Source organism: Alligator mississippiensis, chromosome 7 (genome assembly GCF_030867095.1).
Source record: "Alligator mississippiensis isolate rAllMis1 chromosome 7, rAllMis1, whole genome shotgun sequence".
Taxonomy (NCBI): domain Eukaryota; kingdom Metazoa; phylum Chordata; order Crocodylia; family Alligatoridae; genus Alligator; species Alligator mississippiensis.
In genome coordinates this window covers 10977528-10995511 of record NC_081830.1, presented here as the reverse complement: position 1 = coordinate 10995511, position 17984 = coordinate 10977528, and the positions used below count along the sequence as shown (strand labels likewise).

The window sequence follows — 17984 nt, the reverse complement described above, 5'->3', positions numbered from 1 at the left end:
TCAAACCATAGACTTTTAAAATGGAAGCTGCACCCAGCAAGTCCTTCACATTACTGGGAACTCAGAAGATACAGATTTTATGTAATAAAAAGGCATCAAAACCACCTGCACAAGAAATTCACAATCACTTGGTGTTAAAGGTAGGTAGGGAATACCTTATCAGCAACCTCTAGCCAAGCACTCAAACACACAAACCCAGCCAAGCTTATTGCTATACTATTTTAAGAGAGAGGCAGGCAGCAAACCACGAGATCAAATCACATTTCTTTATTGGATCCATTCATTGATTTCACCACACAGGGGGGGAAAAAAAGTTACAAAGGAATATAAAATTCTGATTCTTCAAAGCAAAACTGACTTTGCAGCAGAAACCAAACAAGTCATAGGTTCAACCCAGGAAGGTCACTGGCCCAACACTGTGGTAACAGTGTTTGGCAAGAAAGGTGTCTCCAGCAGATGCTGTTACAAAGCTGCATCATAGGAATATCCAATATACCTCTTTGATATTTGTGGATCATCTCATCTTACATAGGAGAGCATTACCATAAAGATCAACACAACATGGAAATCATTCCAAGATCCCAATTATAGTGACAGCCACTGAAAGTCTTGCACACTTCAGACTTTACAGATAGAAGCATTACAACTCAGCCTCACCAGCTGTTCTTTCCATTTACATGTTAAACGACAGCACTGCAGTTGAACAGTTGCTTTCACAAGCGTGAAGTAGTGAGGCCAGAGATCCATATTTCAAGGGGTTGTGAATGAGCCAGGTGATGCCCTTACCACCCTGTGAAGTTTGCATTCATTGTACCATGTGCATGTCTGTTCATTGGACCTTGTGCTCATCACATGGCAAGCTACTCTTTGAGACAGCCCCATGACCAACAGGAGAAGGGAAAAAAAAGGAAAAATTTCCCTGTATTTTAATTCTTTATATCAAGACTTTAAATCTTTGCACCTATCAGATTGTATCACAGGCAGTGCCCAAGCAGAGGAGAGAGACTGAGCTTGTCTCCCTGTGGGCTCCTGAGTAGCCAGGTTCTGTGGTATTGTGTTTCCCCAAGCAAACTGAAAAGTTTCTTCTTTAATTCAAGTCAGTGAAGAGACAGAGGTTGGGGAGGCCTCAGATTTCCTCAACAAACTGGTTTGGTTCAAGTCCTCTAAAACATTTCCCGATTGAAAACTGCAACAGAAACAAGGGGGGGCGGAAATCCAAAGCCACCCCCCACGACTCCCAAGGAAAATGGGAAGTGGGATCCAAACTGTGCGACTTATCACATCCTCCAAGAGTTCTTGAGTATAAATAGAAATTCAAGCATTGCCTCCAACTCTGCCTCACTGACCGAAGAAGGTGGTGGGCACAGCTTCCTGCCATCTGCCTCAAACGTGCCATGCACTACCTTTGCAATAGCTAGCAGGCGTGTTGCATGCGTGCAAGCTCTCCTCCGTGGAGATGCCACACTTCCTTCTGGAGTTCTATTCTAGGACCTGGCTTTTCTGCCCTGCCCCAGTGGGGTCTTCTCATCTCAGAGCTCAGAAACTGAAAGCCACCTTCACTGCGGCACCTTCCAGATACATTTTAAAACAAGAGGGATTCTTTCCCCCTATTGTGTGACTATGTTTTCAGCAAAAGAAAGTAGCTTGTAAAGAGAAATAAACTGAAGTCTGGCATTTCCCTTTTTTGTGGGTTGAAACCTCGTCTGCACAAGATCACCAAGTACTCCTACATCTACTGACCTAGATCTGCAGGAGGGAAGAGCTGATGACACAGAAGGTGACTTCACAAGCCGTCTTTGGCTCGAGTCAAGCAAAGATAACATAAACGAGATGAGATTCTTCCTGGGCTTCCATCAGTTGAAGAGTGTATGGAGCAAGGATACAGTCAGCATCTATTCTAGGAGTGGCTGTTTACTCAGACTTCTCCTGTACAAGCTACTGTAATGGTTTCTGCCCATGAGAGAAGCAAGATATGCCACCCAACCCCACTAGCCAGCTATCCTGCTCCCATACAGGCTTTCCAAACACACTATGTCCTTTGGAAGATAATAACCCGTTCCCATACCTCACAATACAAAATCAGCAATGCCAGCCTGTACCAACTCTTGGTTTCCACAAGCAATAAGTCTACGTGTTCCACAGTGTCAAGGAAATCAGCTCTGCATGGACCAGACTGTTTTAAGACACGTTCAGCTAAAATCAAAGTGAAGTGAGACTGGAGCAAAAGCAAGGGGAAGGGGAGACCTGTCAACCTGATGGCTGGAAGCAATCCTATCAGCTAATCCCTTTTTTCTCTATTGCCCACCCACTTGGAAAGAAATCTTTCTGCACTAGCCAGGATGCCCTCCCATTTATTCTGAACAAATCAGCTGTGCACTGAGTGACACCAAGTTTGCCAAGTCTATGGCAGAGCAGGCAGGGCAGGGCATCTCTGGCTGCATCATATGACCTCCTACAGCAACCAACAGTTCAGTCACCTGCCTAAGGGAGTCAAGTTCCAACACTACTACTTGCATGCACAAAATGCATGTGCAATGCATCCATGGTCAGCAGCCATCCACCAACCCCATCCTCTCAACATCTGTTCTGTGCTTGAATGGAGAAACACTGAAAGCTAGACCCTGCACACAGACATTCAATTCACACCAATCTCACTATGCTGAGCTCTGATCAATACGAGTCCACCCAGTGCCAACTAGAACAACCCAGGCTGGAAATTCAGGGCTCGGACCCCGCTCTTTCAGGAAAGGCGTATCAGCTACTTGCCAGCACTGAAGCTACTTGAGTCCACATAACCCTTACATTCAAGTGACATTTCAGAGGCAGGCATTGACATGCAGAGACAAAGCTGAGTAAAACCTTGCTAAGGAGATTTGGCACCAAGCTATGCATGCATCTGTGGCATTCCCTAACCACATCCCACCTCAACGCTTTGTCTTCAGTGCAGTCTCCTGAGCTTTGGGGAGCCCAGGAGGAGAAATACCATCAGGAAAGCTGAAGACAGGAAAAAACCCCAAAAGGGGTCAAAAGAGGCATGAGGCGCTGACTCCACCGTTACCTCAAACATGGGTACGAAGACAATCATGTTATCCCCACCCCTGTCGTCCTCACAGAGAATCAAGAGACCAATCAGACAAAAGAGTCCTTGGCAAACATTTTTGGAACTAGTGCAATTAGGCTAGGAATTTTAGCGTCCACCCACATTGGACACAAGGGGATAATGTTCATTTGTCAAGACCAACCATGCCGGTACAAAAGACAGCGCCATGGACCAAGAAGAGGGAGACTGAGATGGCTCATTCAGCAGGCAGGCCTCTGCCAGAGACCTTTGTGTCCATACAGTAGGAAGTCAATTCCACATTGTATAGGTGCAAAAGAAATTCTGTCCTTTGCTGCATCTTCCCTTGGTTTTTCCCTTTGTCACAGAATGGAAGCAAGAAACCAGAGCTGGAAAACTAGCTCAGTTTCAGGCAGCTGTGAAGGGGAAGGGGGGGGGGGGGGGGGGGGGGGGGGGGAGGGGCGCGCGCGCAGGGGAAGGGAGGGGAATCCAAAAAGATGGAGAGTGAAGCATTAACATGACCAAAGTGCAGGTGCAAAAAACTAAAAGCACTTTCCCTGCTCCCCCCACCCCCCTCTGAGATCAAGACATGGCAGTGTGGCTGGGAGGGCTGGAGCCTTGCTGCTGGGAGTTGCAGCACTTCCTTGGCCATTGCATTCTGGCATCCTTGCTCAGCCCAGCAACATGCAGAATTTCCAAGGGAACAGATTTATATCTGCAAACAGAAAGGGAAGAAAATGTCAATCAGTTGCTTGTGAGCATAGAACAGCCTCTCGCATTGTAAAGAACATGGCACAACATGCTAGCCCTGCAATCCTCCCCCTCCGCCCCCACTGCTTGCCTGAACTTACCCTGTTAGCAGAGGCTTCCACCTGGGGGGTGGGACCAGGTGGGCCCTGCTGTTGCAGGATCCTGCCATGCCTTACCCTGGGTCCTACTGCCCCTGGTTCCTGTCATCTTTGACAGGAGCCAAGGGCATATAAATATTAATTTTCTAGGGGCCCCATGGGCTGGATAGAATGGCCTGGTGGGCTGAATATGACCTGCAGGCCGTATTTTACTCGCCTCTGCGTTAAGAAGTGGAGGCCAACTGAGGCTTACCTTTTGATCCAGTCTCTGATAATCACCGGATTTGGGGCGTCGGGCTATTTTGGATCTTTTTCCTTCCAGAGCAAAAGCAATGATCTTGAGAGAGAGGGAGAGAAACACACCCAAAAGGATAAATCCATCAGTGGGCAACAGATTAACTGATGGGGGCTGACCACAACAAAAAAACACCCATAACAGCACAGTGTAAGCAATTATTTTCTCCACTTTGAAGAGACACTTCTATCTTCCATGGGTGAGGCAGCAAACCATTCTATCAGAGGCAAAGACTAGTTTCTTCGGTATTCTTCTAGCTCCCAAAGAAACGCAGTCTCCAAGTAAACTTCACAGACAATTAAGAGCATAAGGAACTATCAGTGAAGTCTTGCCATCATGCAGAAATTACCATGTGGCTTCTCCAGAATGACACTACCTCAAGAAAAGATGCGCGTCTATAGGAAGGATCATTATAAATTCAGCTTCTTCCTTTCACCCATATTCCTTCCAAATGATTATTTCCTAACAAATCCAAAATAGCATGGTACGCTAGTATAGGAAAGGACTAGGAAGATGCTGCTGTTGTCACCGCAAGGCACCAAACATCACAGATCCAAACAGCAACAGCAAGCACCTCAAGCATATTAAAAAAAAAAAAAATCTAGTTAGTTTGTTTCTCTTACTTTGCCAAGGGTAAACAGACAGTCCACACCTAACCCAGGACAACCCATCAACTATATAATATCCCTTCGAGTCTTTATCTTTGACCTAGAGTCTCAGGATCAAATGCACATGCGACACGAAGAGGCAGGCACCCCTGTTCTGCACTGATCAAGTTGCTAGTTGAAAGTTAAACATGGGTAAAGGTCTCTTTACAGCAACCCAACAAGCAATTACCTTTGGCTCGTCTAACTCTTTCACTTGCCTTGTGCACCCGAAAGCACCATACTGCAGGTCACCACTTGGCAAATTCTCAGCACCCAAGAGGAACTTTCACCTACTATGAAGGAGTAGGTGAATACATAAAACATCTTAGCAGTTACCCCACCTTGTTTCCCGCCTCCCCAGCACTAAGCCTCCTAGCTGAAGCCATGCAATTTTCACAGGTGTCTAAAACACTTCCCCAGGCACAACTTCCTCATTGCTCACCTCACAGCAGCTCGGACAAGGACTGTAGAGCTAGTCAAAGCCACAAGTCAATGGTTTTCACCTTTCCAAGCACATCAAGAAGCTAAAGCCAGGCAGAGAAATCAAGACAGACCAGTTTACTGAAGAGTTCCTTCCCCGCACCAGACAATCCCAAAGCAGTAACACACTTTGGAAAATTTTGATAGATATTCTAGACTTTACCTCACACAATCAAGAACTAGCAGATTTGTTCTGGTCAGATCTAAAGAAGGTCTGGAATCCAGAAGCGTGTCTAACTCTACCCCAGCTACACAGCTGGTCCGATAAAAAACAGTGCCCTAAGAAATCCCTGCCTCTTGCCTAACACCTGGACCATCATGGCTACATCACTCTTACACTACCATACGTAACACATGTGCATCCAAAACACACACATAACTGGGATCAGGCAAGAATGTCCAGAGACACAGGTCCCAGCCAGGAGCTGCACCGATCCAAAGATCAAAACACAGGCCCTCCAGATCCCTGCACTGAACAAGCCTCAAGAGAGAAGAGATGAAGCCAGCTCTGTATTTTTGGTGGGCCAAAGATCTCACCTTCCGTTTGTTGTGATAGGCAATGTACAAGACAGCGACGATAATGGCTGTGGTCACCAGGTAAGCGAAGAAGTGGCTGCTCTCAGACGGGTCTTTGGGGGCAATGGGGACACTGTCCTTCTTCTCCCCGCTGGGAGGAGAGATTTTGTCAATCTTTCCATCCTCCTCTGGTTCCTCCAGCTCCTCCGTGGGAGACAGCTTCCTGGGCAGGTGTGGATTAGGGACAGACTCAGCAGGGTCTGAAGATTGCTCATCGCCCTTGGGGGTGGGCTCAACAGGGGCCACAGGCTCCTTGTCGCCCTTGGGGGCCGGCCCACCGGGGGCCACAGGCTCCTTGTCGCCCTTGGGGGCCGGCCCACCGGGGGCCACAGGCTCCTTGTCGCCCTTGGGGGCCGGCCCACCGGGGGCCACAGGCTCCTTGTCGCCCTTGGGGGCCGGCCCACCGGGGGCCACAGGCTCCTTGTCGCCCTTGGGGGCCGGCCCACCGGGGGCCACAGGCTCCTTGTCGCCCTTGGGGGCCGGCCCACCGGGGGCCACAGGCTCCTTGTCGCCCTTGGGGGCCGGCCCACCGGGGGCCACAGGCTCCTTGTCGCCCTTGGGGGCCGGCCCACCGGGGGCCACAGGCTCCTTGTCGCCCTTGGGGGCCGGCCCACCGGGGGCCACAGACTTGGGGGTGTGCTCGACAGTGGCAGTCACCACCGGTGGCTCGGAGGAGGTCTGGGCGGGCTGAGGGGTCGTTTTGGATGATAATGACTCATTTTTCTTGCCCTGTAGGGGCAGCTGATTGGACACAGATGCAGACAGGTCTGGCTGTACAACTGTTGGAAGAGCAGAGGCACAACAACTGTGAGCACCCATCCAGGGAGATCACTGCCCAACCCACCTGCCCCCAGCAGCCACAACAGCCCTTAGGGGCAGAGGTCGCAGGCCCCAAGACCCCCACCCCCTTTCACCCCCAGCCCCTTCCCGTCCCCTTAACCCTCCAACCCCTTTCCTCCCACCCAGGCCCCCGGCGCAGCCCGCAGGAGCAGCCCACACCCATGTCGGGGTCGCTCTTCTCCTCCTGACCTTGCACCGCCAGGACCAGCAGCAGCGGCAGCGCCGCCAGCACCCAGCCCCGCGCCGCCGCCATAGAGACCGGCCTTTCGTTCCGCTTCCGGGAAACTAGAATCACCCGCACACACTTCCGCTGGCAAAATCTCGCGAGACCCGAAAAGCGAACGGGCGCGGGGGGAAGGTCTATGGAGCGCGTGGGCGGGGCTTGCGGCGGCGCGCAGCCAATGGGAAGTGGCGGAGGCGGGGCTGCCCGGAGGAGGACGTGGCTTCCCTGAGCGGCGGGGCTGGCATCCAATGATTGGGGCTGGGGGCGGGGCGCAGCGCCCACAGCTGAGCAAGGGCGCCGCCTGGCGCACAGTCCTGGCCGCGCGGCTGAGCTGGACGGGCCTGCGCCCCCTGGGCGGCCCTGCTGCAAGGCCCGCTGTTGCCACCTCGGGCGCGGCTCTCCTTCCTTTCCCTGCACAAGGAGCCTTTGCCGCTGGGCCTGGCGGCCTCGCGCAGAAGAGCTGACCCGGCTCCTCCGCCCGGGCCCGGGCGAGGCCCCCCGGTTGGAAACAGCCGCGTGTTCCCGGGGCGGCAGCTCGTGCTCTGGTCAGCGCCCGGCTCTGGCGACGCAAACCCCCGTGCTGCCGACTCCCGGGAGGCTCCGGCCTCCACCGGCAACAGCAGACACTGGAGCCTCGCGCATCTTTTTCCGAGACGTGGTGGATCGGGCACCAGGCAACCAGCGACTGTCGCCTGGCCAAGAAGGGCCGGGATCCCAGGGAGCCTGTTCACTTCTCCTATCTTTGCTGTCCTGTAGCCAGGAACAGCTCCACAGCCCCGGCACGGACGGGTCAGACTCTACAGCCCCTGTAGACTCAGAGAAAGGGCTGGCTGGAGTAGCTCTGAGGGAGGTTTTAAACACCCGAGGAAGGGAAACTATTGTCAGTGACACCAATGCAAGTTGAGAGCTGTGCCACCGAGCCTTCCCCGTCTTTCATAGGATCATGGCAGAGGCCAGGCTGCAAGGGGACTTGCAGACCGTCTAGTCCAACCCCTGCCGGAGGCAGGTTCACCTTTATCGCCGTGAGGCTGAGAAGAGGATCTCGCCCAGGGCCCGGCTGACGGCAGCCCACGCTGCGGGGATGTGGAATCCGCCCTTTTGCCTTCAAAGCCCAACTTGGCTCCAGCAGAGCTGAAAGCCCCCAGCTGGCTGTGCTGGGTGAGACACGGTTGGTCCCAGCCGCTGTCTGACCTCTTCTGTTCTTGTAAGCGGTCTAGTCAGGCTCCATCACCCTCCACCGGAGGCACAGAAGACCTCCACACACAAAACCCCCCAAATTGGAACATTTTTGGCTCCTAACCTGTGGCCAATTCACTCTCGTAACCTTCTCTTTTACACAGATTAGTCTCTTGCTGTGGTGGGTTTTCCAGATGCTCAATCGTTATTACCATCCTAAGGCAGGGCACCACGATCAGACGTAACAGTCCTGCCAAGCTTTTTCCAAAAATCAAACTATTCCCTGAAAATAATCATGGGCTGTTTCAGCAGATGGGCTCACTTCCTGGAAGAGCGTGAAGATCCAGGGCCCAAATCAATGGAGCTGCACTGGAATAACTAAGAAGCAGACCAGTGACCTTCACTCGGTGCAATGTGAGCCTTACGGGGGTGCCCCACACTATTAGCACCAGTAGCTGCACTGATATCTACATATGATTAACCCAGAGGTATCAAAAAGGCATCTAAAATGCCCAAACCGTGCTGCCAAGTCATGGGCTTTCTGAGCTCTTTCCACCAGAAGAATTGCTCTGGTGTGTTTCTATCAGCAGATACTGAGTAAAAAGCTAAGAGCTGGCCTTTCCCAAGGGAGGCCTGGAGGCTAACAAGACAAGGCTAACTTGACCCTCAACAGGTCCAGAAGCACTAAGACCGAAAGGCACTATCTAGCTAGCTATTTTTCAGATTAGAAATCGCGGTCCTTCACTCAGCTGAGAAGATCAGTACTTGCAAGGTTAAGTTCTGATCTCAGCTACGTTGGGGGAATTCTGTTGCCGACAAAGCTATGGCTCAAGTGATGCTGCAATTGGGCCCCTTGCCTCCAGTCCCTGCAAGTGGCTGAGGTATGGGTCTTTTCTGGAAGCCTTTGATGCTGGTGGCAATTTCTGTACCAAGGCAGCCTGCCATGGAACAGCTCTGCCTTGCAGAGGAGGTGAAAGACTAGTATTGTGTGTGCACCGAAGAGCGTTTGTACAAAAAACCACTAGCAGGGACTGGAGGCAAGGGGACAGCAGGCAGATGGTGGCTTTAGCTTATGCTTTGCTTCTGTTAGTTACCTCCTCCATGACATGGGGCCTCACTGATCTAACCAGACCGGTAATGGTAGCTGGAAAGCAACAAGAATCAGGGCAGCTTCTGCTGAGAGGAGAGCCATGCTCCCAGGGCCTTGGGTTGGCACTTACTGACTTTTCAGCACAGACTCCTATTTAAGCACATCAACACCTCGGAGAATCCAGGCCTAAGTGACATGCCCAGGGCAGCGGCAGAGCGGAGGACAGCGCTCAGATATCCCAGACATGCAGAGTGCCGTGATATTATCCAAGGGGTGCTGCTTCCTCACATGGCACGAGAGGGTGGTGGCCAGTGGAGGAGGTTGCTCTCCATCCCTGGCAGTCTGACCACTCTGAATACTTGTCCTCACATAATTTCCCTTCTCCCCATGAATTTTCCTGGTGGTCCTTCAAGCTGAGACAACTCCTTCCCCGGGACTGGTGAAACCCAAGGGCCCTGTGGACAGAAGCAGAGCTGAGGGCTGCCCGGCGAGTGGCTAGCAAGTTGCTGGGCCCTTCAAAGCTGAGGGTCCTGGTCTAAGACCCCTTATGAGAGAATGAAGAAGTCTTCACCCTGTCAGTGAGTATATCCCCCCAACCCCCTTCCACACTGTTCCTTCACCCCAGGGCTAATCTGGTCAGAATAAAGGATCAAAAGGAGAAACAATTAGCAAATGGAAGAATTTAATGATGCTAATTAACATGTATTAAGTGTAGCCTCTGCCTCTGCACCAGCTGCTTTGGCAAGCGAGCTGGGGCCCGGGAAGCGCTGGCTCGTCCCTGGCGCACAGAGTGAGGAAGCAGGACATCTGGTGCCTTCCTCCCCCGTAGCCGCTCACAAAAGGCAGGTTCACAGGAGCCTCTGTTTCACTTCCCACCGTTAGTTGGGTTCGCCCCTAATTAGCTCCGTCTCTGCGGGAGCCCCCTGGGACCTCATTAGGCATTTCAATTAATGCATAGCCTGAGCGGCAGAGGGAAAGAAGTGTTGTGGTGGGGGGAAGCGAGGGTGGTCGGGGTGGGGGGAGGTTGGATCAAGATGGCTGCCACGAGCCAACAGAAAAGAGGTGATAGAAGAACCCCTGCTCTGAAGGCAGAGAAGACAAGTGAGATCCTAGCTACTCCCAGTGTCAGCTGGGCTGACCAGCTCTCTGCCGCCTTCTGCCCCTCCACAAGGTCCTTTCCAGAGCGGACGTGGGAACTTTACTGAGCCAAGGTCTGGGTTTGGCAGCCAACGACCCCAAGGCCCTGGGGATATCACCCCAAGCCAAGCCGACCTGCTCTCCAGCCACTAATGCTAAGGGCTTCCTATGGGGGCCATGGGCAGAGACAGGGAAGAGCATGTGTGCACATGGGCAGTGTGTGTGTCTGCACGTGTGCCCTCAGAAGCTGTTTTTAGATGGCAATGACCTCGTGCACTGTCCTTCCCATTCCCCATCACTCTGGCACCATGTCCTCCCACCACCATGACCACTCCGTGCTACTGAACCTCTCAGGAGGCAGCTACAGCCTTGGCTTACACAGGTACCGAATACCAGAGCCAGCTCTAATGCTTTGTTAGGATCTTTTTGGAGTGTGGAAATGAGAAGGCAGAGCCAGCACCAGGTGACCAGACTGTGCTGACCTAAGACACTCAGGTCACCAATTTCACTTGGGTGGCAAAAGGTAAGGCCCTACCTCTGTTGGTGAACTTGCTTTAGCAGTGCTGAGTGCCATCAATTCCCAGTGGGAGCAGCAGATACTCAACATCTTTGAAACAGCCTCTTTCTTCAAGGTTTGGGGGTGTACCTGAGGCTGCATCTCAGGCTGGGCTGGGGTCTCCACCTCAGAGTCCCCATGTCTGTTCCAGGAGTTCTCTGCAGAGGGTCCGTCTAGCTGGGCAGCTGCTTGTCCCCCTGTTGGGCCACACTCCATCCTGGGCATCGAAGGGGACAAGAAATCCCGTTCTCAAGCTGTGTCTCTGGAGCCCCTGCACGGTTATTGTGCCAGCCCTTGAATGCTTTGTCTCCTTGAAAAATGAGACATGATTCAGTTTAGCTTTGCAGCTCAGTAGACTGCCTGCAGGGCTGTGAGAAAAGCATGTTCCTAGACAAAAATAGCACAATTAGACCCAGGGAATTTAACCAAAACCAGGTGCTTACCAGACACCTGCCTTCTCTCTCCTGCAATGCCAGCAGAGCAGATGCACAGCAGAGGCAGGGTGGAGACACCCAGCTCCTGGGGAGACAAGCTCCTTCCCAGACTGCCAGGGAATACCCACTCGATGACTGGGTGTCCTCCCAGCCCCCAGCTCTGCAAGAAACCCCCTCTACCGATCCCTCTGCAAGAAGACAGGGTGCCACTGACCCTCTTCCGAAAAGGTCTGGGCAGGATTTGGAGAAGTCAAGGGAAGTGACCTGCATGTGTCATTCACAGCCCCTGTGTGGAGCCTCTTTGGAGTCAGTGGTAGCATGTCTTTACTGTCACATATGTGGGTGTTGGGCTGTGCAGAGGTTTGTACACCTAAATGTGTTCTTAGTTGGAAATGCTGCTGCAGTCTTTCCTGGGAACCATTGCTCAGGTCTCTCTGGCCAGAGTCTCCTTCCTGCTTGGACAAGTTTTCCAACAATGCATCAGACAAGGTTGGAAGAAGTGTAGACTATAGGGGAAGAAGTGTAGACCACAGTCTTGTTGCCCGGTGGGAAATCTAGGACATCTGGCCTGCGGAGAAAATACTCCCATGCTATTCCCCCATGCGGCATAATAGCCCTTGCACCTCACACAACATTTTGGATGTTCGGTTTTCTGCAGGAAAGCCCACATTTGTCGGGAGAAAGGGGAACACATGCAAAAAATCAGTCTTGGGCTGAAAACAAAAGCAAACTTTTGATCTGGGGGGCAAACTTCCAGCCTGGCCTCTGGGGGGCAAACTTTCAATCAGCTCCAATGCACGAAGGACTCACAGACCCTGCCAGCATGAGTGTATTCCTTTGTGAATGGAGCAGTCCCACCATGGAGCAGGCTCCTGCTCTCTTTGCCAGCAGCACGACGGGAAGCAGAGGGGAGCACCCCGGGCAGTAGCGACTGTTGGATCGGGTGGGCCAGTTGCCTCTCTGGTAGTGGGATATAATCCACGTCTAGCTCTGCTCAGGAGCGCGGCAAAGCATCGCAACAGATGTTCCTTTTCTGTATGGGAAAATGCCGAGTAAAACAAAGAAATCCTCTCCTGCTGAAAGCCAACATCTGTTTGAAGCTGTCTGGCTCCAGTTCAGGCTTTAATTATTCTGACAGGTCTCTTCATGCCTTTAATTTCCCATGAAATCCAATTCAAGGAGTTATTTGTCTACAGGCTGATCCTGGGGTGGGGAAGAGAGAGGCTGCACGTGACCCCCACTCTCCCCGCTGAAAATCTCTTCCTCAGGACAGCCTTTGCACAGAGAAAGCTGGCCCGTGCCTCCGCAAAGGACCGTGTTGCAGCAGACGGGTGTTCTAGCACCATGCTACCCCTCTAGTGCACGGATCCTGCATGATGCACTGTCGGGGCATCATCAATTGACACATTAAGACCTGTCCAAACCTCCAGGGAGTTCTTGGCTTCTCCCAGCAGCAAGGAAACGGTTTCTCTGAAAACAAAAAGCTCTTTAAAAGACTGTCTTGTTTGGGAAGGAACTTCCTACTGAGTTCAGGGCTGGGTTGAACCAATGTGGGGGCCCCTGGTAAACAAAGGCATGGTGCCACCCACCTCACAGGCCTGTGCTGACCAAATACAGGGTTGGCAAGCAGCACCCTCCTTGAGAGACAGGAACAGATAGCCTGACACATACCTGCTTGGTGGGTGAAACTGCATGCTTCTCCCCTGCACTCCCCCGCTGGTGGGTCTCCATGAGTTGTGGAGTTTACACCCCTTGAGATGCACTGAGCTTCGGGCCTAGAACACAAAGCAAAACAGGGACCGGGTTGTGTTTGTCCAGGCAGGAGCCATATTGTGGAGGGACCTGTCATTCCTCCCAGGCCCTGGGTGAAGCCATTTGGAGTAGGAACACGATTAAAAGGGATCTCTCTGGACTTGTCTAGAGCCTGGTACTGCTGAGGGCATAATTGGGGAAGAAATATCAAGGGTTTTTCAAGTCCCAGAGCTGCAGCCCAGCCTTCGGGGCTCACAGGGGTGAATGTTGGCGATAGAGCGCATGTGCTATATACAGTGCCCAGGAAAACAGGATGCCATCTTCCCTTTAGTGAACCAATCCTGAACCCCGCTCCAACACATACTCCCTTCTCCTGCATGGGGGGCCTCTCAGGCAGTTCCCACTGGGTGAAGAGACTCATGGAGATCCATGGACCACGCTCCACACAGCAACTTTGCAGCTGGAGTTTTATTTCCTTTTGTGAAAATAACAGATGATGGGAGGGAGAGAGGTTCCCCCAAAGGTCAGCCCCCCTCCCTCCCCAACCTTGAAACAGTCACAGGAGGAACCAGGGGCAGGTTGTGCTGGCATCATCCTGGCATGGCATGCTCCGCTCAGGCTGGGGCAGGAGCCCCGGCCCTCTCTCCAAGCCCGAGGCATGTTGAGAAGAGCTGTTATCAGGACAACTGTGGGCTGCCAGGTGTCCAAAATGACCTTCAGCAGAACACCAGAGAGGCTCCATCTGTCCAAGCCCAGGGTTCCCAGGAAGGGGGTCACAGAAACACGGCTGTCTCCACTTGCTTTGGGCTCATGTGAGCATCTTGTGGCTGGCTGGTGCGTGGGTTTTCTTTTTAATTTTTTTTTTTTATCTTTTCTTTTATTAAAAACGGTCTTTACATAGACTACTGGGAACAGCTCCAAGCAGAAAGCCCCGTCCTCCAGAGTCTGCTTATAAAAGAGTTCGCAAAAGGGTCAAATATTGACCAATAATGGTTTGGGCGGCGTTTGCATCTCGATTGTGGCTTCGGCAATGTACAGTGGGGCGGGACGGGACTGGAGGCCTCCTTTAGTCAGCTGGTTTGGTGACCAGGGAAAGAGGCTGGGCTTGCAGCACTGCTAAGGCGGCCTGTGGGGAGGGGAGGGCAGCGGGGAAGGAGGGAGGGGAGGTGAGAAGGGCTGTGGGGGGCACCGAGGGAAAGGGGATGGGTCTGGAGAGGAGAGGTGAAGGGCTGCTGAGGCCGGAGGAGGAGGAAGAGGAGGCCTTGCTGGAAAGGAAAGCAGCCGAGTGCAGGGCAAGCTGGGCTCGGGCTTCCGGCTTGGTGGTGAGCGAGAGGGGCTGGGCCTGCTCAGAGTGGGTGGCTGCTGGGGCAGCGGGAGAGGCCAGGGCTGCCGAGGGCGTGGCGGGCGAATCCAGCATGCTGCCGTGGGAGGAGGCAGGGCTGTCGCAGGGCTTCTCCACAGGCAGGTACTGCACGCAGGGCTTCTTGCTCTTGGAGACCAGGGAGCCTGGAAGGGGCAGCAAAGGAACCCATCAGCACCCCCATGCGGTCCAGTCCTGGGTGGCAAGAACAGCAGGTGCAAAGCCCAGTATCCACGCCTGGGAATGGGGCTGTCCACACATTGCTGCTGCCCCAGAGCACGGCCAACCTCCTGGCATGTCATATTGAGGTAGGCACGAGCTGCACAGTGCTACGCTTGCATCTCCCACAAAGAGCAGCCTGGACTGATGGGGCCCGGGGAGCCTAGCTCTGCCCTGTGATCATTCAACTCTGTGGTCAACTGAGCTGCCCTGCCCCGTCCACCACTCATCATGCTGGGCATGCGGAGAGCATTGTGGGAAGGCATTGGAGGACTGTCTGCACCTGAGTAATTCAGCTCTATCCTCACTACCGAATTAGGCAGACAAACAGCCTGAACTCTATGGCCAGTTGCACAAGCAAACCTGGCATGAGGGATCCTGGGCGTGGGGGGAGCAGGGGGCATGGACTAAGGCAAAGGCCTGACTTCACTCTGTCAAGGAAACCAGTCTCACTGGAAGGAAAGGGGTTGGGAAGGGCACAGCTTCTTGGCACATGTGTGCAGCTGCTCCCAACATCTTGACATCACGGGGTGGGATGGGATACAAGTCAAATAATCGACAAAGACATCCAAGGACAGAGCAGAGCGTCTTGGCCTCAGGGGACAGCCCCTGTGCCCTGCTTTGTCACACCTCAGTATTTTCAAGGCAGGGTTCTTGGGGTTTTTTTAAGCAGCCATATTGCTCAGACCAGATCTGGGTCAGAGCCCTGTCAGACAGGGGGAGAAGACAGGGTCCTGTCCCCATCTGATGGAGCTGCGTGAAGCAGACGCCCTGTCAGGTCACGACATGCCAGAGCTGGTACTCACTCTCTGTGTCCTGGGTCTGCTGCTGGGCAAGTTTCTCTCGCTTCCTCTTCTTCTTTTTCCCCTGGAAAAGGCAATAGCACAAGGTTCAGAACAGTGCCAGGGCAGCAGCAACTGGCAACCGGGGGAGGAGGGTCAAGTGTTGCTGTGATCCCTGAGGCTGGCTGCTGTGTAACACCTGAGCATACTCCCCAGGGCACGTGCCAGGGAGGGGCTGCCCCTGCAGAGACCATGCTTCCCTGCCAAGCCTCCCCCCCACCCCTGGCAGCTCCAACTCACGTAGTTATCCCGCGCAGACCAGGTTGGGTAGAGCTGAGAATGCAGCTGTCGCTCCTTCCGCGCCAGCTCGTAGTACTTGGCTTGTTCTTCCCGGGACAACGAGTGCCACTAGGGGGAGAAAGGAAGTCAACTGACTGTGAAACCCGGTGGGGGGGGACAAAACCCACCCTCCTCCCCCTTTCTGAGAGGGGCCCCCTGAGTTGTGAGCCTGGGGCAGGCAGCAGCTGCAGCAGGCAGCTCTCAGAAGGACCAGGGCTGGGCTAGGTGCAACTTGGAGCAGTGTTGGCAGCTGCCCACAGCCCTAATGAGATGAAGCGTAAGGCACAAGGGCCAGACCTCCAGGCCCACACCACCACCCTGAGGCAGAGCCTGGAAAATTCCCAGGGCCTGGGGACAGGCAGCAAATGGGGGCTCCTGCTCTCAATGAAGCCCCCAGCCACAGCTGGGGAGACCCTCTGCACTCTGCCCCTCTGGCTTGGGTCACTCCAGGCAGGTTATTACCAGAGTCCTCGAGGATGCTTTCTGTAAGTGTGGAGCCAGTGCTACGTCCCTTTCTAGTTCTACCTAGTGTGCTACAGGACAGACCCCCAGTGTACCCACAGGAGCAGGAACAGGGGCTGTGGCTGGGGGGTCACTATCTTGTCACACAGCAAATAGCCTGGGGATGCCAGGGCTGAGCATTCAGCTGGGGGCCCCCTGGGGCATGGTGGTTCCTGGGATCCTCAAGCTCCTCCCACACTACAGCCTTGTAAAGGGAGGATAATGTAAATGAGATAATGCCAGCTCTGGTATGCAAAGAACTTGCATATCCTCTGCAGATGCCAGCCAGGCAAGGTCCCCCATGGATGATGGAGAAGCTGGGGGGGCAAGCTCCAGGGCAGCTCTGAGGACACCAAAAGCCCAGGAAGAGAAGGAGAGTTGGATGCAGGGCAGGATCTAGGAGGCATGGAGGAAAGAGGGATGGAGGAGACAAGAGAGAAAGACACCGGTACCCGTCTGCCCAGGATCTGGTTGATGGCTGCGCTCTCCTTCAGCGTGCACTCGGCCACCACCTTGGCCCGCATCTCCTTCATGTACAGCATGAATGCGTTGAGCGGTTTCTTGATGTGGGGCTTCTTCTCCTCTTCCTTCTTCACAGTGACTGGGGATTTCCTGTGGTAACCAGAGCAGGTGGTAATCCCAATGGCCATCATGTTCCAGAGGCAGCTCTCAGCCATTGCTCAGGCCCTTGGGTGCATAGTCCAGCACCCGCTCCCCCTCCCCAGCCCTGGGTCTTCTGCAGACCTGAACAGTAGGATTTGCTCTTTCCTTCCCAAGGAAACCAGTAAATCACACTACTCTGTAGGACCCAAATGCACCCCTCCCTCCCCACAGCAAGATCCATTACTGTGTGGCCCCAACTCTGTCAGCATCTCTTACAGGATAACTCCCCCTGCCCCACAGAGATTCCAGGACATGTCCCCTTTGGCACCCAACCATGCTGCCTCAGCACAGGATGAGATCAGATTGGTGCAAGGAGGCTGATTTTTCACGTGTGTGTGTGTGCGCGTGTGCGCGCGCGCGTGTGTGTGTGTGTGTGTGTGCATATGCACACGCGCACACATCCAGGGCATGGTGCTGTGGTACAGCTACACTCTGCTTTAATCCCTGCTTCACCCAAACTTTAAGTCAACTGCAGCATTTCTATTCAGGCAGCATTGAAAGAGTCAAGTGGTTCATTATCATCTCCCTCATTCCTGCTAATCTTTACTCCACAGGTGGCAACAACTCTCTCCTTTTTAATGGTCTTGATGTTTCATTAATCAAGTCATCCTTTCTTCTGCAATTCTGCTGTCTGTTAACAGCAAAATTGCTCCTGGTAATCTCTCTTCTGTTTCACAGTCCTGCAGCCTGTTTTTAGCTCTAACTAAAAATCTCAACTCAAGTGTGGTTATATTAACTCAAGTACACATGAAGTCAGGTGTGGAAATGGCTGACAGGGAAATGTTGGATGCTCTGTCAAGATGCTCAAGAAAACTAGATTCTGTTTTACAAATCTGAATAAGAGATGTGCATTTACCTGTAACAACGACAGAACCAATGAAACAACGTCTTTGGACTGTTTTTGCCTGATTTGTTGTGTTTTTTAAACTTAATGTCTAAGCTGGCAAATCAGTGTACAGTCCATTAAATTAAGATTTGGTTTTTTTGCTTTGATCTTTAACTGAATAA

At 53.0% G+C, this 17984-nt stretch overlaps 2 protein-coding genes across 3 annotated transcripts in view; both read right to left on the bottom strand.

The window, feature by feature from the left end:
* Positions 1 to 252: 252 nt before the first annotated feature.
* TGOLN2 (trans-golgi network protein 2) lies at positions 253 to 7074 on the bottom strand. 2 transcript variants are annotated; one of them, XM_059730553.1, is made up of 4 exons: positions 6904 to 7074; positions 5866 to 6683; positions 4160 to 4243; positions 253 to 3773 (listed from the first exon to the last, which is right to left on the bottom strand). In XM_059730553.1, exons 1-4 carry the CDS (start codon positions 6995 to 6997, stop codon positions 3768 to 3770), a joined length of 1002 nt encoding a protein of 333 aa, XP_059586536.1. In that variant the 5' UTR covers positions 6998 to 7074; the 3' UTR covers positions 253 to 3767. The 2 variants fall into 2 exon arrangements, with proteins under 2 accessions (XP_059586536.1, XP_019336717.2); XM_019481172.2 differs by having other exon boundaries at positions 6934 to 7071.
* A 6491-nt stretch (positions 7075 to 13565) lies between these two features.
* TCF7L1 (transcription factor 7 like 1) overlaps positions 13566 to 17984 on the bottom strand; it is a 59182-nt gene continuing 54763 nt past the window's right edge. The window contains exons 9-12 of the mRNA XM_019481149.2: positions 16766 to 16925; positions 15774 to 15881; positions 15498 to 15558; positions 13566 to 14618 (exon numbers count right to left, since the gene is read on the bottom strand). Of these exons, the coding sequence (XP_019336694.1) occupies positions 14179 to 14618; positions 15498 to 15558; positions 15774 to 15881; positions 16766 to 16925 (769 nt within the window). The 3' untranslated portion in view covers positions 13566 to 14178. The remainder of the gene's footprint in view (positions 14619 to 15497; positions 15559 to 15773; positions 15882 to 16765; positions 16926 to 17984) is intronic.

Excerpts from the sequence above, each read along its gene's own strand:
- TGOLN2 (XM_059730553.1), bottom strand. The coding sequence starts at position 6,997 with ATGGCGGCGGCGCGGGGCTGGGTGCTGGCGGCGCTGCCGCTGCTGCTG. Across the intron at positions 6,684-6,903 it reads GAAGAGCGACCCCGACATGG|TTGTACAGCCAGACCTGTCT; the intron begins GTGTGGGCTGCT and ends CTCTTCCAACAG. Across the intron at positions 4,244-5,865 it reads CCTATCACAACAAACGGAAG|ATCATTGCTTTTGCTCTGGA; the intron begins GTGAGATCTTTG and ends CTCTCTCTCAAG.